This window comes from Cetorhinus maximus, chromosome 6 (assembly GCF_964194155.1).
Source record: "Cetorhinus maximus chromosome 6, sCetMax3.hap1.1, whole genome shotgun sequence".
Lineage (NCBI taxonomy): Eukaryota > Metazoa > Chordata > Chondrichthyes > Lamniformes > Cetorhinidae > Cetorhinus > Cetorhinus maximus.
The window spans coordinates 59,548,371-59,572,198 of record NC_135884.1 but is presented as its reverse complement, the minus strand read 5'-3'; the positions used below and the strand labels follow the sequence as shown (position 1 = coordinate 59,572,198).

The 23,828-nt window shown below is 40.3% G+C and overlaps 2 protein-coding genes across 6 annotated transcripts in view; one reads left to right on the top strand and one right to left on the bottom strand.

Moving 5' to 3' along the window:
• The window catches only part of LOC144681779 (acylamino-acid-releasing enzyme-like), a 62,293-nt gene extending 56,443 nt beyond the window's left edge, over positions 1-5,850 (bottom strand). The window contains exons 1-2 of one of the 5 annotated variants that reach the window (XM_078543773.1): positions 5,716-5,850; positions 2,277-2,406 (exon numbers count right to left, since the gene is read on the bottom strand). In XM_078543773.1, coding sequence (XP_078399899.1) covers positions 2,277-2,406 — 130 coding nt within the window. In that variant the 5' untranslated portion in view covers positions 5,716-5,850. Of the gene's footprint in view, positions 1-2,276; positions 2,407-5,656 lie in introns of all 5 variants that reach the window. The other 4 variants (XM_078543774.1, XM_078543775.1, XM_078543776.1 and 1 more) reach the window with 4 other exon arrangements.
• A 158-nt stretch (positions 5,851-6,008) lies between these two features.
• LOC144681778 (acylamino-acid-releasing enzyme-like) overlaps positions 6,009-23,828 on the top strand; it is an 89,362-nt gene continuing 71,542 nt past the window's right edge. Inside the window, exons 1-2 of the mRNA XM_078543772.1 lie at positions 6,009-6,176; positions 22,282-22,411. Of these exons, the coding sequence (XP_078399898.1) occupies positions 6,156-6,176; positions 22,282-22,411 (151 nt within the window). The 5' untranslated portion in view covers positions 6,009-6,155. The remainder of the gene's footprint in view (positions 6,177-22,281; positions 22,412-23,828) is intronic.

Genomic DNA, 23,828 nt, shown 5'->3' with positions numbered 1-23,828 from the left:
GAAGAAGTGAGTGAAGTCAAGGAGAAGTTATTCAATGTGAAAACGAAGTCAGGCAGGCAGAGGATGTTTGATTAGGACTTGTCTTACATTCAAGGAAGCAGTAGAGGGCCCCTCAAGCTGTCATGAATGGAATTGGATTCATAGAGGGATTGTACGTCCATGGTGAAAATGGAGATAGTTAGGGCCAAGAAACTGGAAACGCTTGATGTGGAGGAGAGTGTCGGAAGAGCTGTGAATGTGCGTGGAAAGAAACAGGACAAAGGGAACAAAAATAGGGTTGAGCTGGACAGTTTTGTGGAGCTAGAACAGGCTGAAATGATAGGCCTACCAGGGCAGTCCTGTTGTGGAAAAGAATGGAAATGGACTGTGCGGGGCTTCTTCCATGAAACTGGAGGCTGTCCGGGGTGTCTCCTTGAGGAGATGAGACCTGTGACAGTCTAGGAAATTCTGGCTTGATGTTCAGTGATTATGGCCAGGAGGAGCTAGGAGGAGGTGGCAGTTTTCTCAAGGTAGAAGGCGGTTTGTCAAACAACATCATCACCCTTGCCTGCAGGTTTAGTGACAATGGTGTGAGAGAACGAGTGCTGCAAGCTCAGCGGGAATTAGGTTAGTATGAGTGAGCAGAGTAGAAAAACAGATGGCCAATTTACAACGGCAATGAAAAGATCTAAAAAGGGTAAGAAGCCAGAGCAGGGCCTAGAGGGACAAAAATTCTGAAGAAGAGAGAAAAATCTTACTGTGCAGGAGGCGATGAATACTGGCCAAAGAAATGGGTGCAGAGGCAAAAGTGTGGAAGGAGAGCTCAGTGCCATGTAGAGCTCGAAATTCATTGAGATGACAACATAGGGGATGAAGTTGAGGCCTTTGCTGATGCACCTCAAAGCCTTGCAAGTTTAACAATTTCAGATCATAACCACTGCCCCCATTTTTCCGGAGAGCAATTCTTGGTCACAATTCTGCTATTATCATTAAAACGTCCCATGAACATCTCCTTTTGCTCTGCAGCATCATTCCTTTAGTCATTTAATCTCTCCTGCCTTCCAGCCCATCACAGATCTTCCTCTTTATTTCTTTCCCTGCCTCTGTACTTACTTGAAACTAGTGAACCTCATAACTTTATCCACTTCTGAAGAAACATAAACTCTGTTTCTCTTCCACAAATGCTGCCTGACCTGAGTATTTCCATTATTTTTTCTTCTTACACAAACGTGGACACTGCTGAGTATCACAGTGATGTAAAACAGGGCTTTTTGTTAATAAGAAGGCTAATCCTCTCAAGTTAAATTCAAACCCAAGACACAAATCATTCTGAAATATGAAGGCATTAATTTGTGTTAGCAAAACTGTGCCAAACTTGTTTTCCATTCAGCCAATGCCCCTTTAATTTTCATTGACATTACTAAATAAGGTTTTATCTTACTACAGAAGAACTCTTTTCAGGAGTCCATCCAAGAGATTTAATGATTTTGAATGCATTATCCCATCTCACTTAACCTCAAACCAAAGAAATTCATAATAGTGTCTGTAAATATCCACATGCTAACACAAAACCCAGTTATACTTTCACTGCATTTATAAGATCACCATACAAGATCAAACAAGCACTTCTAGGTGTCAAACAGAGAAACTGTGTTAAGGTGCCTTAATTCCCTTTCAGGTGAAAACATTCAGTTTGAGAACCCAAAGCTCAAATAACTCTTGTAATGAGATAGGTGGAACAACTTCAGAGGATTAGCTCATACATTTTCCACACCTTAATTTTACTGAACTTGTACACAGAGTTTACATAGAAGAATATTTTTTATTTATTCTTGGATGGAGATGACATGGAAAAGGCCCATCCTTAACTGTTGAGAACAGTAAAAAATCATAAAATGTGGGAATGGAAATACATATAACTTATAGCAAGGATGGCTGATTCCATGTCCTTAAGGACATTGATGATCACATGGATTTTTAATCCAGCATTTTTCATGGTTATTCTTCTGATACTAGCCCACAAATTATCAGGTTCATTAACTCTAATTTTACAACTCGACATGTTGTAATATTATCTCATGCCATAACCACTCTACTGTATTATTCTTCAGTGCCATAACCACTAGGTTACCCATTGTTGTGACTCAAAAGAATCTATTTAAAAACAATAAAGGCACTTCATCCCTTGCAAGGCTTATTTCTGGGATTTAAGGGAGGACACCATAATTACATAAGGCACAATCTAATCAACACATATACCTTGATGCTCCCCTTCTTCAAATCAATCATTCTAATACCTGAGTAGATAGTGCAGTATTTCCCCCCATGCTTCAAAGAAACCTGTGGTCCAATCCAGCCTTTCAGTGGGTTTGGGAATTTGCTGATCTCTTGGTAGATCCCAGCAATCTCTTCTGAATCAGTTAGCATCTGCAATAAAAAAGCAAAAACAGCTTATTTAGCAAGTTAGTCTGCATGCCTGCACTTATTACTGTATAACAATTACAGCAGCTACAATTTAAATGCTGCTTCAGGTCCTAAACAGCAAGCAGAATTCAGAAATTGTCATGTTCCTGCTTAGAAACAGTTGCCAATTTTTTTTTTGTATCTATAAAGCTCAACATTTCAGATTTGAGGATTATTTGTACAATAACAACTTGACACATGGCAGCAACATGGTTTTGGAAGAGGAAAGTTTTGTTTTTATCTTAATTTACTTTTCAGGTGGTAATATTTGAAATGAACTGTGGAAAACTTCATGTTGTTGAGTGTTTGGCTCTTAAGAAAGACTTTGACAAAGGTGCTCATGAAAGGCTGCTGCATAATCTCAAAGCAATGGGAATTCAAGGAAAAATATAGAAATAGATAAGAAACCAGTGGAAAGGAAGGTAGCAACGGGGTTTATTAAGGGAGTGATCAGAACATAGGAAATACTGTGGATTATCCCAGTGCTCTGTGCTAGGAGCTCTGTTGTTCCTAATTTACATCAGTGACATGATTAAATTTGCTGATGATATGGCAAGAAGAATTCATTGTGCACGTGAGAACAATCTGGTGGTGAGTTTGTGTCGGGGAAAAGAGCATTGGAGCAACAGAAGTTAGACACAACCTGTGAATGGACAGAATAGATTAAATTTATTACAAGTATAAACTGCTACATACTAAAATAAAGGACAGGTGATGCCACTTGGAATGGCTCAACATGAAAACCTTGAACAGAGATGACTACAAAAAAAGGCCATCTGTCACCTGCAAATTGAACCACCTTGTTCTGAGTTAAGCTCATTTATATGAATTATAACTTAGTACATTTCTTAGCATGGAGATAATCCACAGTAATTCTTGTAGAGGCATATAAGATATTAAATCATAGAGAATATAAAACTAGAACATGACTTCAAAGTAAACCAGGAGGAAAGGCACAGGGCAAGCAGATATTCATTCAAGCCATGTAAGGGCAAGTTTAGGACTGACATCGGGAAGGTTCTCTTTACCCGAGAATAGTTAGCACTTAGAACAGACCTGCAAAAAATACCTTATAGCTATTTAAGAGTCAGTTAGATGTGGTGGTTTAGGGGGAGACAGTGGCACAGTGGGAACGTCACTGGACTAGTAATCCAGAGGTCCAGGCTAATGCTCTGGGGACGCGGATTCAAATTTCACCATGGCAGCTGGTAGAATTTAAACACAGTTAATAAATCTGGAATATAAAGCTAGTCTCAGTAATGGTGACTGAAACTACCAATTGTTGCAAAAACCCATCTGGTTCACTAATGTCCTTTAGGGCAGGAAATCCGCTATCCTTATCTGGTCTGGCCTACATGTGATTCTAGGTCCACAGCAATGTGGTTGACTTTTAACTGCTGTCTGAAATGGCCTGGCAAACCACTCAGTTCAAAAGCAATTAGAGATGGACAGCGACATCCACATCCAATGAAAGAATAAAGAAATAAAAGTGAGAGACCATGTTAGATAAATAAGTTAAGCGGGGCCAAAACACCTACTTTATCTGTACTCCTTTTGTTATGTTAGGGAAGGTTTTCAAACCAACTAACCCATGTGTTTGACAGGGGACCTAACTTTAAGTGATTTCTTAACCCACCAATCTCAGTTAAGTATGAGATATGTCAATTAATCTCAGTATTTCTGTTGCATTCTCTCTTTATAGAGAAAGAGTTGGGAAAAGATAGGGCTTTACTAGCATTCATAACTGTTGTGAAAATTCCCTATTAATATCTAATGACAAGAATAAATAGACAAATCTAGTAATGCATGGGCTGTAGAAAAAGAAATACCAGAAAATAATAAAACCAAATTGAAGATAGAGAAAACAGGATGCATCTATGCATGAGAGAGAGAAAAAAGAGACCTAATTGCCATTTCAGTATCCCTTGCAGCCATCTGAAAAAATGCAGCTTCAAACAAATTGGTAGAATGAAAATCAATCACAGCCTAAAATTCTCATTTAGGGTTAGTCATCAACTCTGGAAGATTATGTCACATGAATAACCAATTAACAACCTTTCCACATTTTGGATACACTAAAATTCCAAGCAACACACAAATCCAAGTGGCGGAAGATAAAATGAAATAGTCACATATCTGAATTCTCTGGTAGTAACTTGTGAAGTCTATCATATTTCCTTGCCCTTATTCTACAATTAATCTCATTGTTTGTCATACTACAGCAGTTCAACACTTCAAATTAGATTTTTTTTTACAGCAAATGACAAATACCTCTGAACAAACTTCATACAAGCCTGAAAGTTTATTTGCAAACCATTACTTACCCAGTGTTATTATCACTTACCACCTTAACTGACAAAACCAAAGCAAATAGAATAGCAGAATGGGAAGGGGAGGTACACCACTTAGACTGCCCTGAACCAACCAGCATGAAACATATTGGGGAAAAAAATAACAGGAATTACCACAACAGACTTCAATGTAAGCCTCCAAAATGAGGGGCACTTGGATGTGACAAAAGTAAGGTTTTAAAAGCCCGTAAACAATAAAGAGATATCTGAATTAAAAAGAGTGTCTTTAAATCAGATGCAGGAGAATGTGGACAGTTCATATCACTTTTGTAGTGATGATGAAACACTAAGAAAGTGTGTCACTGAGTCGAAGTGTTTTACCAAGGGTTAACATTAACTGGTCTGAGTCGGGATAGAACAAGCCTTCTACAATTACCAGTGCTGAGGAAAGATCACAACAGCTCCTAATAAAGGATAGAACAATCTTGCACAATATAGTGATTTTTGATAACCACCAGATGTTTCAATGCACTTTACACCCAATAAGTAGTGTTATTGTTTATTGTTGTTATTATACATTGTATTATTACATATATATTATGCATATTATTATATATTTATTACTGTTGCAATGTAGGAAGCACAGCAGTCAATTTGTATCCATCAAAATCCCACAAACAGCAATGCACTAACGACCAGATAACCTGTTCTTCTGTGATATTGATTGAGGATAAATAAATATTGACAGAACACAAGGGATTGCTCTTCCTCCAAATGGTGCAATGGAATCTTTTACATCCACCAGAACAGGCAGATGGAGCCTCAGTTTAACATCTCATCTGAAAGACTCCCTCAGTACAACTTGACTTTAGTACTTAAGCCCTAGAGTGGAACTTGAACCCAGGACTTCTGGTAATGCCCACCGAAAAGTTATCCTGTGGCTCTCAGGGGAACAAGCAGACACTAGCAATTCCTCCCGTACCTATTAGCGTGCCCAAAACTCACTTTCTGAACTCGCAACAGAGCAATAACCGGTTGAGCAGCCAACACCCACAAGGTGACATTACAACCCTCAACACTGAGCCAGCTGACTCTCCTCCCCACGCACTGCGCCTGCGTCAGCTACCGCCTGCGACGTCTCCACAAGGAGACGCATGCGCAGAGCAAAGGTTCGGACTTTCCCACAGAGAAAAGGGACTTAATCTGCGAAAGACCGTATTGCAACATACAATGCTTAACGATAGCATTCAAAAATATTTACAACTGTAAATGAATAAACTTCAGTGAAAAAAGCCATCATGAAATACTTGTTTAACTAGAGATTATTTTACAGTACATATTCCTGGTCTCCCCTTCCCGCCTGAGTGTTGGTAAATCCTTACTCCTCTCCCAGTGGCGGGGGCTCCGGGTCGCTCAGTAACCATGGAAACTATGGCCTCGGAGGTAAGAGAGGAGCGAGGCTGCGGCCTGCTCTGTGCTGGGAGCAGCGGCTCGGCTCTCATTGCGATGTCGTCGGAACCTGCAGCAGCGCCCCACCGCCCACCTTCCCTCCCCCCACCCGAGACCTAGGCCGGAGGCATCGCCTTTCATTTCACTGCAGTTTGGAACATGTCCGGCGGCTGTTGGCCCCGGGATCGCTTCCCCAGGGAAGGAGGGGATGAGGCGGTTGTCCCGGGAAGGGAGGGGAGCCTGAGTAGTTTGAAAAGCCCAGCACCTGCGGCCCAATCTCTCACCATTGATTCGAGGTTGGGGAGGAGGGGGAAACCCCAAAAGCACACCTGTTAGCTCCAGCTTCAACCACCCACCTCCTAAACCAGCTCATTAACAGAGGTTGACCCTGAATCGCTCTGTCCAGTGTTTATCCTTCAACCAAGCATCACTAAAGCAGATTATGTGAGCATTATCCCACTGCTGTCTGCAGGACCTTTGCTGTGGCCAATTTAGGCTGCATTACAACATTGACCACGTTTCAAGGTTGTAACATGCATTGGGACGTCCAGAGGTCGTGAAAGACCTTATATGGGTGTACGTCTTTTTTCATAGATCCCCTTTCCTTTACTGGAAATAATGTGTTTTGCTGCAGAGCCAATCCAGGACCAAAACTCAACTTGGCCGAGTGAAAAACAGTCACATTTGGGTTGAATTATTGTACTTTTCTGTTTGGGGTAGGGTAAATTATGGGTTTCATAGTATTTGTCAGCTATCCTTTGGGGGGCACCAGCTTTTTTGCTCCCAACTATGCTGTTCAGCCACCGCTGACTGCACCAATTTTTCATGCTTCCCATTTATCTACCTAACCCCCTTTATTTATTCTCATGTGTTGTTTTTTATAAGTTTTTTACTTGTATAATGATGTATGCTTTTGTCTTGTGCATATTTCGCTTCTCTTTTACCATATCCTATGTTCATCTAAGGATTTTACAGATCAATTTTTTTTCTATCTGTGCCTTTAGCTGTGTTCCCCAAGCCTGCCGCCCCTTCCTTTGATCTGTTTCTTTTTAAATACTGTTCATCTAAAATACTTTGCACTTCTGAGGAAAAGTTCCATATCTATAACAGGACTTGTGTTCTCTTGACAAATGCCTGATCTGAGCATTTCCATCATTTTCTGATTTTGTTTGATCTTTCAGTATCTCTGGTATTTTGTTTTTTGGCCGTGCATTTATTCTCCTGCCCATCTTACTACCTCTATCTACCACATTTTTAAAAATTAATTCCTAGGATTTGAACATCGCTGGCTGTTGCCTATCCCTAATTGCCCTACTGCCAATTCTCATCCATATCCAGTGTCTAATGAAAACCCTTAATCATCTTTTCTGCTTGATATAATACTTTTACTGAAACTTTGGATGCTTCAGTGTATTGTTTTCACTCAAGGCACAAAATTAAATGAATATATATTCATGTCAATGGAAGGACTAGATGGTTAATGGCTAGCTCTTTGCAATGACTGCAGCAGCCATGTGGTGTGCAATCTGCTGGCAGTAGTTGTAAGCGAATCCTAGAATTTACAGCATAGAAGGAGTCCATCTTGCCTTGCTAGCATTTATGTAGTCTAATCTTACTTTCCAACCCTTGGTCCATAGCCTTGTAAGTAATGGCACTTCACTTGCACATTTTTTAAATGCCACAAGGGTTTCTGCCTCTACCACCTTTCAGACAGTGAGTTCCAGACCACCACCCTCTGGGTGGAAATATTTTTCCTCAATTCCTGTCTAATCCTTATAGCAATTATTTAAAGTCTATGCTCTCTGGTTATTGACCTCTCTGCAAAGCCAGATAGATCATATGAAATGGGAGCAGAAGTAGGCCATTCGTCCCTTTGAGCCTGCTCCACCATTCAATAAGATCATGGCTGATCTGTTTGTGTTTTGAATTCCACATTCCTACCTACCCCCCGAAACCTTAGATTCCCTTGCCCAGCGAGAATCTTATCTACCTGTGCCATAAAAATATTCAATGACCCTGCTTCCACTGCCTTCGGAGGCAGAGGGTTCTCTGAGAGAAAAAAATTATCCTCAACTCTATCCTAAAACAGCAACCCCTAATTTTAAAACATGGTCCTTCCTATCCACTCTATCGGAGGCCCTCATAATTTTTTACACCTCAATTAATTTGCCCCTCAGCTCCCTTTGTTTCAGTGAAAACAATCCCAGCCTATCTAATCTTTCCTCATAGTTAAAATTTTCCACTTTAAGTGACATACTCGTAAATCCTCTCCGTACCATCTCTAGTGCGATTATATCCTTCTGGTAATGCGGTGACCAAGACTACATGGTACTGGACAGGGGAACTTTTCAAGAGTTTCTGCCTAGACAGGAAAAATTGATATTGTGGTAACTCCTGAGGTGAAGGATCAGGCTCTCTCTTGTTGAGAAGCTGTAGAATGGGAATAAGTTGAAGGTGAGTTCTGAGGCTTGGGTTTTAAAAAATTACAAATTATGAGAGACAACAAAGACTGAAGAAGTTAAGGGGTTCAAATTTGAGGTCTCAAAGAAGTTCAGGTCAGATCGTTAGTAGAATAAGTGAGGATGTGGACAGATTATAAATTATCAATAAAAAAGCAAAACACTGGATATTGGAAATTGAAATAAAACAGAAAATGCTGGAAATACTCAGCAGGTCTGGGAGCACCTGTGGAGAGAGAAACAGTTAGCTTTTCAGGTTGATGGCTCTTCATCGTTTCATATTTTATATATTACCGTAAGCTGCTTTTACCAATATACAGCCTTAGGAATCATACTATTTTAAAGAGTGTCCTGGTCAATTGTATAACTAGGACTGTGGATATCTGCAATAAGATAGATGAATTAGTGGCACAAATAGGTAAATGATTTAGATCTAATTGCCATTACAGAAACATGATTACAAGGTGCTCAAGGTTGGAAAATAAATATTCCAAGGTGCACAATATTTTAGAAAGACGGAGAATGGTCAAGTTGGGGTGGGGTAGCCTTTATAGTAAAGTATGACACACGAACATTAGCAAGAAAGGATCTGGCCTCTGAAGATCATGAAGTTGAATCAGTACGGGAGGAAATTAGGAATAGCAAGAATCAGAAAACGCTGGTGGGAGTAATTTATAGGTTCCCTAACAATAGTTATACTGTTAGGCAGAGCATTAAGCAAGAAATGATTGGAGCCTATAACAAAGAAATGTAGTAATTGTTTTTTTCCATTAATTTATGGGATGCAGCAATCGCTGACTAGGCCAGCATTTATTGCCCATCCCTAATTGCCCTTGAGAAATTGGTACTGAGATGCAGCCTTGAACTGCTGTAGGTACACCCACAGTGCCGTTAGGGAGGGAGTTCCAGGATTTTGACCCAGCGAGAGTGGAGGAATGACGATATACTTCCAAGTCATGATGATGAGTGGCTTGGAGGGCCAGGTGGTGGTGTTTCCATGTATCTGCTGCCCTTGCCCTTCTAGATGGTAATGGTCATGGGTTTGGAAGGTGCTGCCTAAGGAGCCTTGGTGAGCTTCTCCAGTGCATCTTGTAGGTGGTACAGTGCTGCCGCTGTTTGACAGTGGTAGAGGAAGTGAATATATGTGGAAGAGGTTCGACTCAAGATGGGTGCTTTGTCCTGGATGGCGTCAACCTTTTTGAATGTTGCACTCCCAGGCAAGTAGAGAGTATTCCATCACACTCCTGTCCTGTGCCTTGTAGATGGTGGACAGGCTTTGGGGAGTCAGGAAGTGAGTTACTTCCTACAGGATTCCTAGCCCCTGACCTGCTCTTGTAGCCACAGTATTTATATGGCTAGTCCAGTTCAGTTTCTGGTCAATGGTAACCCCCCAGGATATTAATCTTTAATCTTAATATAGACTGGGACAATCAAATTGGCAAAAATGGTCTAGAAGATGAATTTGTAGAATGTTTTTGTGACAGTTTCTTGGAGCAGTATGTAGTGGAACCAATTAGGGATAAAGCTATCGTAGATCTAGTATTATGTAATGAAGCAGGGTTAATTAGAAATGTCACAGTAAAAGATCCAATGGGAAATAGTGACAGTGCATTCAATTCCATGGTAAGTTTGAAAGTGACATATTACAGTCGCAAACAAAAATCTAAAACTTAAACAAAGCCAATTACATAGCTATGAGGGGAGAACTGGCTAAGGTTAATTGGGTAAATAGATTAAAAGGTATGGAGGTAAATTAACAGTGGGAAAGATTTAAAGAATATTTCAAAACGTTCAACAAAAATACATACCATTGAAGAACAAAAACTCAGCAAGAAACTCACTTAGGGAATTAAGGATAGTATTAGATTAAAAGAGGCTTACAATGTTACATAAAAACAGTAGCAAGTTTGAGGATTGGGAGTGTTTTAAAAAAGGGCCACCAAAAAGTTGATGATAAGGGAAAAAATAGAATATGAGAGTAAACTAGTCAGAAATATAAAAACAGGTTATAAGAGCTTTTATAAGTATATAAAAAGGGAGGGAGTAGCTAAAGTAAACATTGGTCCCTTAGAAGCAGAGATAGGAGAAATTATGACAGGGAATGAGGAAATAGCAGAGGCATTGAACAAATATTTTGTCTGTCTTTACAACAGAAGACACAAGTTCCATATGAGAAATAGTCAATAGACTAAGGGCTAAAAAAAAATGAGGAAATTTCAGAAATTAACATCAGCAGCGATAAAGTATTGGAGAAACTTAAGGGAATAAAATCCGACAAATCCCCGAGTCCTGATGGCCTTCGCCCTGGGGTTCTAAAGGAGATAGTTGCAAAGATAATGGATGGTGCTAGCTGTGATTTTCCGAAATTCCTTAGATTCAGGAATGGTCCCAAGAGATTGGAAGTTGACAAATGTTACACTGCTTTTCAAGAAAGGAGGGAGAGAGAAAATAGTGAACTACAGGCTAGTTAGCCTAGCCTCAGTCGTTGGGAATATGTTGGTATCTATGATTAAGGAAGTCTTGTTATGCTTTTCTAAGTGCATTATTATTAGAACAAATCAACATGGTTTTACTGAAGTGAAACCCTGTTTAATAAATTTTTTGGAGTATTTGAGGAGGTAACTAGTAGAGTAGATATATTACACAGATTTCCAAAAGCCATTTGAAAAGGCGCCACACAATGGTTAATAGGCAAAATAAGCTGGAGAGACGGAGTTTTTTCAAGTTAGCAGGCAGTGGATAGTGGAGTGCAGCAAGGATCAGTGTTGGGGCCTCAGTTATTTATAATCTATATCTATGACCTGAATGAAGAGATAGAGAGTAATGTATCTAAGTTTGCTAATTATACCAAAATAGGTGGAAAGGTAAGCTGTGGGAAGAACAGAGAGGCTACAAAGAAATATAGGCAGGTTAGGTGAGTGAGCAACATGATGGCAGATGGAGTATAACATCGGGAAGTGTGAAGTTATTCACTTTGGTCGTAAGAATAAAAAAGCAGAATATTTTTTTTAAATGAGAAACTTGTAAGTGTTGATATTCAAAGAGACTTGGCTGTGCTTGTACGAGGAACACAAAGTTAGCATGAAGGTGCAGCAAGCAATTGGAAAGACAAATGGCATGTTGGCCTTAACTGCAAGGGGATTGGAGTACAGGAATAAAGAAGCATTGATACAGTTGTACGGGGTTTTGGTGAGACTGCACCTGTAGTAGTCTGTGCAATTTTGGTCTCCACATTTAAGAAAGGATACATTTACCTTGGAGGCGGTACAGTGAATGTTCACTAAATTTTGTCCCTGGATAAGGGGGTTGTCCTATAATGAGAGGCTGAGTAAATTCAGCTTATATTTTCTGGAGTTTAGAAGAATGACAGAATTGAAGGGGCATGAAAGGGTGGATGCTTGTTTCTGTTAGTTGGGGAACCTTAAACATGGGGTACAGTCTCAGGATAGGGGGCCGATCATTTAGGACTGAGATGAGAAATTTCTTCACCCAAAGGGTTGTGAATCTTTGGAATTCTCTACCCCAGTGGATTATGGATACTCCATCATTGACTTGGATAGACAAAGTTTTAGTGTCTCCGGGAATTAAGGGATTATGGGGAGGGGGTGGGAAAATGGAATTGAAGCCCAAGATCGTATTGAATGGTGGAGCAGGCTTGATGGGCCATGTGGTCTACTCCTGCTCCTATATCTTATGTTCTTAGTTCATGATTGCGCAACATTTTTTTGACATGCAGAACTTGAGTCCACTTCTTCAATTATAACTGGAAGTTAATCTTTTTGAAAGATTAAAATTATTTTTATATTGCTCCAGTGCTCTGCACAATCAAGGTAATTAAAAAAGGACCTTTTGATCTCATCACATAGCAAGTGCTTTAGATTCAGGAATTTTCCCTTTAGATTGGAAAATTGCATATGTAATGCCAATATTTGAGAAAAGTGAAAAACCTGCTCGCCTAACATCTGTTGTGAGGAAGATATAAGGGGGGGTTGTACGGGGGTGGGCGCGGACCCAATCGGCGCCCCCAATCGGGTCCTCGCCACCATTTTACGTGGGCGGGCCAATTAAGGCCTGCCCAGCATGACGTGCACCCGAAAGCGCTCTGCGGTCCCTGTGCGGGCAGCTGGGGGGAAGGGGGGCGGGGGGGGTGGGGGGGGGTGGTCCCTGAGTCGGGAGTGCGCTCTTTTTAAGTTTGAAAGATAAAGAAAAAAAATTTTTAAGACATGTCCCCTTATGTGACAGTGTCACATGAGATGGGGCATGTCAATGAACTTTAATGAAAAATTTATTTAATTTATAAACCCTTCATGAAACCTCAAGCCACCCGTGTATGAGGTTCCATGAACAATGCAAAGGCCCGCCTGCCAACCTTAAGGTTGGATGGGCAGCTTTCTCAATAGGTTTAATTAGTTAATTAATGGCCTTAACAGGCCTCTGACAGTTTGCCGGGCGAGCAACCGAGTCGGCTGCACGCCCGCCAAACTGAAAATCTAAATGACGTGGGGTGACGTCAGGACGCACGCCCAATGTCACCCCGTGTCATTTTACACCTCGGCGAGCAGGCCCCGCCCCCGCTCACCGAGCTGAAAATTTTCCCCGTAGAAATCTGTAATTAAGGACAAAGTGACTGAGTGACTTAGAGAAATTTGTACTGATTAGACAGAGCCAACATGATTTTGTAATGATTAAATCATGTCTTAATGAACCTAACTGAATTTCTTTTGTGAAATCAACTATAATAGTGGATAGGGGACTGTTTATGGATGTAATTTATATGGACTTCCAGATGGTATTTAATAAAGTTCTAGCCAAGGGACTGTTAACTAAAATTAAAGCTCATGGAGCTGAAGGCAAATTATTGACCTGGTTAGGAGATTGGGAGATTTGTTAGGCAATAGAAGACAGCAAGTCGAGATAATGGATGTGCACTTGAAATGGAAGGAAATGATTAGTAGTGTTCCACAAGGACCTGTGCTGGCATCTCAAGTATTCACTATTTATGAATGACTCAGCACAATTAACCACATATCCAAGTTTGGCGGTGGCATAAAGAATGGTGGCATGCTAAGTAATGCAGACAGGAGCATAAAATCACAAAGAGACAAGGATAGCTTCATTAATATTCATCTACAAAAGTTTTGCCCACTCAATGCAGGCAAGTATGAGGTCATTTGTTCTGGACCAAAAAGCATAGATGCTAGTGTGTTTTAAATAGTAAAAAACAAGAACAGTGGAGGCACGAAAAGACCTGGGCTTCCCTGTACGTAAAAATGTAGTGGTCAGATACAAAAAATAATTAAAATGGCTAATCAAATGTTGTTATTTATACCCAGAGGCCTTGAATGTGGATGGGAGGATGGCTGGGTACAGCTATACAAATTCCTGGTGGTTCTTAGGCTGTCTCTTGAAGTCAGGGATGACTTGCTTCCACTCCAGTTCGATGGTTTCTGAGGTATCTGAGAGGTCCAATGCATGATCTACAGGCTCTTCTGCGTGTGAGGGCAGGTGGTGCTTGAAGGATCAGGTAGATGAGGTTCTTAGAGACTTGTGCATTCTCTCCAATGCCTCAATTCCGTCTGTGTTCCTGAAAATGTCTTGATGCTTCCTCTGCCTTCCCAAATGAACCCTCTTCACTTTGGTTGGTCACAAGCCAGGGACTCCCTTGGAGTTGGTTGGGATGTTTGATATCTTCAGGGATGCTCTGAGGACGTCCCTAAAGTGTTCCCACTTTCCTTCTGTGAGTCCCCTGCTGTGACTGAGTTACGATAGAAGTTACTTCGGGAGTCTGGGGTCAGGCATATGAGAGGAGATTACAGCTGGAATACTGAGTGCCATTCTGGACACCACATCTTAGAAAGGATATATTGGCTTTGGAAGGAGTGCAATGAAGGTTGACCAGAATGTTATCAAGGCTCCACGGGTTAAATTAAGAGGTGCGATTACATAAACTAGGCTTGTAATCCCTGGAATATAGATAACAAAAGGGTGATTTGATTGAGGTTTTTAGAATTTTGGAAGGAATTGATGGGGTAGATAGAGAGAAAATTTCTGCTGGTAGAAGAGTTTGGGCCGTAACTTTAAAAGAGCCAGGCCATTCAGAAGAGAAGTTGGGAAACACTTCATAGAAAAAGTGGTAAATATGTAGAATTCCCTCTCAAAAAGCAGCATATGCTTAGCTCAGTAAATAATTTTAAATCTTAGGTTGATAGATTTTTATTAGTCAAGGCTATTAAGAGATATCGAGCAAAGGCAAGTGAATGAAGTGGGTGATAGATCAGTCAGGATCTATTGAATGGCAACAGAACAGGCTTTAGGGGGCTGAATGGTTTTGACATTTCTATGATGTTGCTAAGTGCAAAATTTTGGATGCTGTGTTTCCTGTCTTCCAGCAGTGACAACACACTGGTAATATAGCATTTTCGGATGTCCTGAGGTCACAAAAGGCACAATATAAATGCAAGTTTGATTGTTCTTTCTTGGTGTTCAGGAAAACAGATTTTTTTCCCCCTGAGGACCAACTAGACTATCATGGCCCTGAATCAGTATAAATCAACAAAAATGTACATTATGGAGCTACACATGTTTGCAGCAAATAGGCTACTGAGGAGTAGGCAAATTTCACTTGATGGATTCAACATCAAGAGAAAGCTATGAGGTCAGCTGTAAGGACATGTGGTGCTTGTTTCCCAGTTAATGAAGCTGCAGAGTAATTAGGCTCTGGGAAGCTGTTGACCACAAGACCCTAACCTGATTTCTTTGATTTCTGCAGCATGGTTATGTTTATAAACCTTAGAATTGTGGCAAAGTGTAAATAGCTATTATTTCCCTGAGTATGTGAATAATTCACAATTTTTTTTCTGTTGCTCAACTGTCACCTGGAAGTGGACTGTACTGTAGGGTCAGTACAATGAGTAGTTACGAAATGTTTGTGTTGAGCCTTTTTTTCTTAATTTTAATTGTAGATATGCAGAGGGAGAGCTCTTTGTAGTCTGTCCATTTTAATGGAATATTTGAATTAAATAATGTGGATCTAGAGCATCTGCTCTACAAATATTCAGAATTATGATTTGCTAATGTTTGCAGTCGGTTTATCGTCTGTTCTTAGGCCATTTGATTTTTAATAAACCCATTGGGTATTTGCTCTGGAGAATGTCTGAAAAGCTGGCTTAGCCTGATTAGCCTCACTGCAAATGTGTGTCTGAATTTCAGTTTGTAGAGAGGCCAGCAGTTCAGACTTTCCAACTCCTGGCTGTTGGACCACATTTTCAACCTGGCTTATAATTTATTTACAATTGTTTGATGTGAGATACCAAGTGTAGCATTTCCATTGAATCTGTGGGCGGTGTATTGAGTTGTGATATTTTGCCCTCTGCAGTGGTTTAACAAATCCAGAAGCATGCTGTTTATAAATGTTTAATGGGCTTTCTTGCAACTAACACAAAGAACAAAACATTGGGGAGCGTGCCTTCACGTCTCAAATTTTGCTGAGACAGATGGAATGTAGGCTTTGTTTCGCTGACTGCTGTTAAGATCTTAAAATATCAATATTGGTCACTAATTTAGAGATCTTGCTCAGTATTGATAACATACGAACATAAGGAATAGGAGCAGGAGTAGACCATATAGCCCATCGAGCTTGCTCTGCCATTCCATACAATCATTACTCATCTTCTGACTCAACTCCACTTCTCTGCCCACTCCCCAAATCTGTGGATTCCCTGAGAGACCAAAAACCTGTCTATCTGAACCTCTGGGGTAGACAATTCCAAAGATTCACAACCCTCTGAGCGATGATATTTTTCCTTATCTCGGTTCTAAATGATTGACCCCATATCCTGAGACTGTGCCCCATGTTCTAGATTGGTGTTCTCCAACAGAGTTTCAGTGCTTGCCAAACTTGTGGTCATCAGGTCACCTTTTTCACCACATGATAAAAAATGTATGCAAGATTAACAAAAGAAATGCACAATTTTGTGGAAATGGGTTTAAAGTTTTAAACTGTCAGCAATCAAGATCGATAAAATCACTCACTGTCAGAGCTAGGAGAACAGCTTCCAAACAGTCCAACTATTCTGCAAAGCAAGTCTCCTGTATACACTGAAATTAATGTCCTGTTTCTGACAGTGTGCTCCAGTTTACTTCAAACGAAAATGTTCGAATAAACTGTCTCTATTTTATCAAAATTGGTATAATAAAAGACTGTGGGAGGAGGGGGGTGGCGGTGCAAAGGATCAGCAAATCTCTATGTGCTAGCTTCTGGACTCTGACTTTTGCTTAGCTTACGCTCTGTCGCCTGCCATTTCCAAACAGAGTCCGGAATTTAATAGACCTTTGGCTCATGGTCAAGCTCTTGTAATTTCTCCTTTTAGCACTCTGTTCCTTTTGATCGCTATTTTCAACAGATCTATTAGGATGAATGCTGAGCACATTTTCATGTTGCTGCACTGCCCCAACTTGCCAAAATTGCACATTTCAACCCTCATTGGCAGCCATGCAATGCTGTCCATCATTCAATCATCTCAACTGTTTTGCGAAAACCGCCACCTACCAGCTAAATAAAAACCAAGCTCTTCAGTTAGCATCCCTTGTGTCATTAGATTCCAAAAGAAAATTTCGAGAGCAATCAGATGGTTGTCCTTCTGAAGGCTGGCCCTCCTTTCACAGCTTCACAGAGTGGTCCTGCCAGTCTAAATGTATCATCATTTAGAGGAACCCAGAGAGAACAGGAACAGAGAAGGTAACATGGCAGGCTATTTTTCTTGTTTCATTAAGCAAGTGGCCCTTCAGCTTTCAAGTCACTAGAGATCTAACAACTGAACTATTTTCTGCTAAGCACAATTGCAGTGTGTCTCCTGTCTAATAGCAATGTGGTTAATTCTTCCTTGCTCAATTAGAAATGGATGAAAAGTAACACTCTAATGAGTCTGAACCATACTCATATGCATCTCTGCAACTTTGCCACAACTCAGTATTGTGTGGTTCTAAAAATTAACAGCATCAATTTGCTGCATGCCTGTGGCTGATTTGTTGCATTGGACAACACTGGTCTAGATTCCCAGCCAGGAGAAACAACCTCTTGGTGCCTATTTATGATGAAGAGTCATTTAATCTCAAAACATTACTCTGTTTCTCTCTCCACAGATTCTGCTAGACCTGCTGAGTTTTTTCTGTTTCTATCTCGGTGACTACCCTGTCAAGGCCCTTAAGAATTTTGCACGTTTCAGTGAGATCACCCCTCATTCTTCCAAGAGGGTATGGGCCCAATTTACTCAGCCTCTCATCATAGGACAACTCTCTCATCCCAGGAACCAATCTAATAAACCTTTGATGTATTGCCTTCAATGCAAGCATATCCTTCCTTACTGTGGAGGCCAAAACTGCACACTACTAAACCTCTGTGCAATTGTAACAAGACTTCCTTATTCTTGTACTCCAATCTCCACACAATAAAGGCTAACATGCCATTTGCCTTCCTAATTGATTGCTGTACCTGCATGCTAACTGTGTCCCTTGTTATAACTACATCCAATTCTCTCTGAACATCAGCATTTAGAAGTTTCATATTTTTGAAAAAATATATTCCCACATACTGCATCTGCCACCTTGTTGTCCACTCACAATCTAGCTATATTTTTTTGCAGCCTCTTCGTGATCTCCTCGCATCTTATATTCCCACTTAGCTTTGTATCATCAGCAAACTTGGATACTTTACTCTCGGTCTCCTCATCTAAGTCATTAATGTAGATTATACATAGCTGAGGCATTAGCTTTAATCCTTGGAACACTCCATTAGTAACAGCCAGCAAATGTGAAAACACTCCCTTTATCCCTGCTTTCTGCCTGTTAACCATTCCTCCATCCATGCTAATATATTATCCCCAACTCCATGAGCCATATCTTAAGTATTAAGCTTTTTTGTGGCACCCTATCAAATGCCTTTGAAACTTGAAGTATACTACATCTACCAGTTTCCCCTTACCCTACCAGTTACATCCCCTCAATACATTAATCAAACATGATTCTCCTTTTGTAGAACCATGTTGACTTTGTCTGATCGTACTATGATTTTCAAAGTGTATTGTTAAGACTTCCTTAACAATAGATTCAAGCATTTTCCTGATGACTAATGCCATGACTAACTGGCCTGTGGTTCCCTTTTTTTTCCTCACCCTCCTTACTTGAATAGTTGTGTTACATTTACTAGCTTCCAATCCACTGAGACCATTCTAGAATCTAAAGAATTTTAGAAAATCATAAACAGTACATCCACTATCTCTACAGCTGTCTCTTCTAGAAAGTAGGCTATAGGCTATCAGCTGCTCAGGATTTGTCCCTTCATTTTCTCCAATATGCTTTCTCTGCTGATACTAATAAAGTTCCTCACTCAGATTATCCCCTTGGTTACCCTCTTTTTCTGGTATGAACTTGCGTTTTCTTCTGTGAAGACAGGCACAAAATATTGTGAATTCAGTTCAATTCCCCATTTTCAGCTTCTGCCCCCCCACTCAAATCAAAACCATAGAGAACTACAAAAGGTAAACAGTTACAAAGGTTTAATTGATGAGACATTTCACTTTTTAGACTTGAGCCTAGCCTGGTGCAAGCAAAACTGATTCAATTTGTGTAAAACAAAATTAATTAAAAATTAAATGGATAGTAATCATGGCAAAGGAAAATTTATTTTGTGGGAGCTCAACTAAATGCTGAAACCAAATTTGGTTTCAAAGAGTTCCCTCAATGTTTAAACTCCACTGATGTTGTGAATATGTTGTGGGGAAAAATTGCACAGCACAGTTTGTACCAAATGCTTTTAGTACAATATTATTAATTCATCATCTTGGCTCGATTCCCACGTATCACTGGTGACGGTGTTCTGCTGTTTCAACTGTTGCTGACACCCTCATCCTTGCCTTTGTTACCTCTAGACTTTACTATTCCAATGCACTCCAAGCTGGCCTTGCACATTCTATCCTCCATAACGTCATCCAAAACTCTGGTGCCTATACCCTTCTTCCCACCAAGTCTTGTTCACCTATCATTCCTGCGCTCTTCGAACGACATTGACTCCCTGTTAAGCAACAGTTTGATTTTAAAATTCTCATCTTTGTTTTCAAATCTCTCTGTGGCCCCCACTTCCAGTTTCTGTGATGGTCTCTAGCGCTACAGCCCTCCAAGAGATCTGCACTACTACAATTCCAACCTCTTGAGCATTTCAGATTTGAATTGCTCCACCATTGGCTGTCATTCCTTAAGGTGCTAAGGCCCTAAACTCTGGAATCCCCTCCCTAAACTACTCCAGCACTCTTCCTCTACTTCCTCCTTTAAAGGTGTGACTTAAAACTTACCTCTGTCATCACTTATGGTCATCTGCCCTAATATCTCCTTGTGTAGCTGGTGTGAAAATTTACTATGTAGCTCTCTCGTGAAGCACCTTGGACTTAGTACATTAAAGGCACTATATAAATATGTTGTTATTGACAAACCTGGAACTACCAGTGCTTCACCCTGGTATTGTGTAGCTCAAAATGTTCTTTCCAGATACAGCCCAAATTTAGAAGGCAAAAAATTATGAGAGAACATTTTTTCACAATTTAAATGGATGTATTATTTAACTTAACACCTTTCATTGTACTAAAACCCTAGTGACAGCACTGTCTGTATTGTCCTTAATGTTGGGTGGTGGTAGTGGTCTCAGAGAAAAGAAGTGTCGAATGGTGTACCACAGGGATCAGTGCTTGGGCCCCAGCTATTCATGATATAGATAAATGACTTGGATGAGGGAACCAAATGCAATATTTCTGAGTTTGCTGACGACACAAAACTGGGCAGGATTGTGAGGAGGATGCAAGGAGGCTTCAGGGCAATTTAGACAAGTTGTGTCTGTGGGCAAACACATGGCAGAAGCAGTATAACATGGATAAATGTGAAGTTATATGCTTCGGTGTGAAAAACAGAAAGGCAGAGTATTATTTAAATGGTGATATATTGGGAGATGTGGATGTACAAAGGGATCTGGGTGTCCTTGTACACCAGTCAATGAAAGTAAACAGGTAGGCACAGCAAGCAATTAGGAAGGCAAATGGTATGTTGGCCTTCATTGGAAGAGGATTTGAGTTCAGAAGTAGGGATGTCTTACTGCAGTTATACAAGGCCTTGGTGAGACCACACCTGTAGTATTGCGTGCAGTTTTGGTCTCCCTACCTAAGAAATGATATACTTGCCATAGAGGGAGTGCAGCAAAGGTTCACTAGGCTGATACCGAGGATGGCAGGACTGTCATATGAGGAGAGATTGGTTCAACTGGGCCTGTATTCACCAGAGTTTAGAAGAATGAGAGGGGATCTGATTGAAACGTATAAAATTCTAATAGGGCTAGACAAACTGGATGCAGGGAGGATGTTTCCCCTGATTAGGGAGCCAGGGGCCACAGTCTCAGGAGACGAGGCAGGCCATTTAGGTCTGAGATGAGGAAAAATTTCTTCACTCAGAAGGTGGTCAACCTGTGGAATTCTCTATCATAGAAGGCTGTGGAGGCCGGATCACTGAGTATATTCAAGAAATAAATTGATAAATTTTTGGATATTAGGGGCATCAAGGGATATGGAGAGAAAGCAGGTATATGGTATTGAGATCGAGGATCAGCCATGATCATATTGAATGGCGGAGCAGGCTCGAAGGGCTGAATGGCCTACTCCTCCTAGTTTCTAAGTAGGAATTGGTATTAATAAAGCGTCATACCATATTCTCATGACATCTGGAAATATTTTGCAAAGAATTAAAACTTTTAGAAGTGCTGTCACTTTTGCTTTGTAACCAAATATACCAACCATGACAGCTGGTGAAATTTAAATTCAATTGAAAAATAAGGATATAGAGCTCATCTCAGTCATTGATTGTTGTAGAAACCCATCTGGTTCATTACTGTCCTTTAGGGAAGGAAATCCACCACTCTTAACTGGCCTGCAAGTGACTCCAGACCCACAGCAATGTGGTTGACTCATTTTTCCTTCTGAAATGGCTTAGTAAGCCCTTCAATTCATAGGCAATTAGGGATGGACAACAAATGCTGGCCTTGCCAATGAAGTCAACATCCCATGAAAGAAAGAAAAAACAAGTATGCACACGTAAGGTCCCACAACCGGCAAGCAAATGAATGAACATTTTGGTGAATAATCTTTTTGATTTCTTTGAGGGAAAAATATTTGTAAGAGCACAAAGAGAACCTCCTGTTCTTTAAATAGTGTAATTGGATCATTTATGTTTACCTGAACAAGCAGACAAGGTCTTGGTTTCATGCCTCCTCCAAAAGAGTGCAACTGACAATTCAGCACTTTAGTACTGCGCTAAAGTGCCAGTCTAGATTATCTGTTCAGTTCTGTAATGGTGCTTGAACCTTCTGACTCAGCGCAAAGCGTACTACCAACTGAATCACACTGACATAAATACTGTAAGGGAAGTTATTTTACATTGGTATGGAGAGGACCTGTTCTTGTGTTAAAACTTGCAATGAGTTTAACTGATAAATAAAATATACCTAATGCCATATGTAAACCAAATCTAATGTCAGGCACTTAGTGATGATCAATTTCAAAATTGTACTTGATATCATGAATAAATCATACTACTACTTCTTATTGAAGGTGGTCACCAATCCCAAGGAGATTGCTGGGATCTACAAAGAGCTGAGCAAATTCCCATCTTTGTCAAAAGCCTGCATTGGACCAGAGGTTGTTTCCCAGTATGGGGGTAAACACTGCAACATTTATACAGGTAAATGTACAGGAAAAGAGGTTTGCTGTCTACATCTAAACAGGTTAAGTAGAGTAATATACTGTATCTTTTTGGAGAGAAAACAGTTTCAGGTCATTACCACTCACTGGTTAAAAAAAAAGTTCTTCTTCACATCCCCCTGTATCTTTTTCGAAAACCTTTAATCTGTGTCCCTCATCTTTGTACCATCAGCTACTGGGAACAGCTTTTCTTTGACTACCTTATTTAAACCTGTTATAATCTTGGACACCTCTATCAAATTTCCCCTCAATCTTGTTTGCCCCAAGGAGAACAACTTCAGCTTCTCTAACCTAACTTTGTAACTAAATTCCCCCCCTCAGTTACCAGAACTGTTCTGGTAAATCTCCTCTGCACCTCCTCGAGGACCTTCACATCTCCCCTAACCTAGTCACCAGAACTGGACACAATAATCCAGTTGTGTCCTAACCAGATCTTCATGAAAGCTCAGCATAACTTTCTTGCTTTACTACTCAATACCTCTATTTATGAAGCTCTAGATCGCATATGATTTGCTAATTACTCTCTCAATATATCCTGCCACTTTCAAAGATTTAGGCACATGAAACTCCAGGTCCCTCTATCCCTGCACACTCTTTAGAGCTGCATCGTTAAATCCATATTGCCTCTCCCTATCCCTTCTGCTGAAATGCATCACTTGACACTTCACTGTCTTAAATTCCATCTGCCATTTGCCTGCCCATTCTGCTGGCTTCCATAGGTCCTGTTGTGGTCAATTAGTGTATCTTCACTGATTGCTACACCTCCACGTTTGATATCATTGGCAAATTTTGAAATTTTCCTCTGTATTCTAATATCCAAATCATTTATATATATATATATATATATATATATATATATCAAGAAAGCAGCGGTCCTAGCACTGACCCTTGGGGAAGACCTACCATCCTCCAGTCTGAAAAGCAACTGTTTACCATGACTCGCTGTTTTCTGGTCTTAAGACAATTTTTTATCCCAGCTGATATTTATCCTTCTATTCCATGAGCTTCAATTTTGCTAACTAGTCTTTTGTATTGTAGTTTGTTAAACTTTGTCTTAAAATCCATATAGACAACATTCACTGCATTTCTTTCATCAACCTTCTCTGTTACTTCAAAAAAATCAGTATGATTAGTGAAACAGTGTGTCTTTTACAAATCTGTGCAGGCGCTCCTTCATTCACTCAAGCCTCTCTAAGTGCCTGTTTCTTTTTTTCCTCTGAATATTCTTTCTAAAACCTACCCACCACTAATGTTAAACTGATGTTACATAGTTACTAGGAATGTCCTTCCACCTTTCCTTGAACAAAGTTTCACATTTGCCACTTCCCAATTCTCTGGCATCTCACCAGAATCTAGGGAAGATTGGAAGATTATGGCAAGCCCTTCTGCTATCTTCA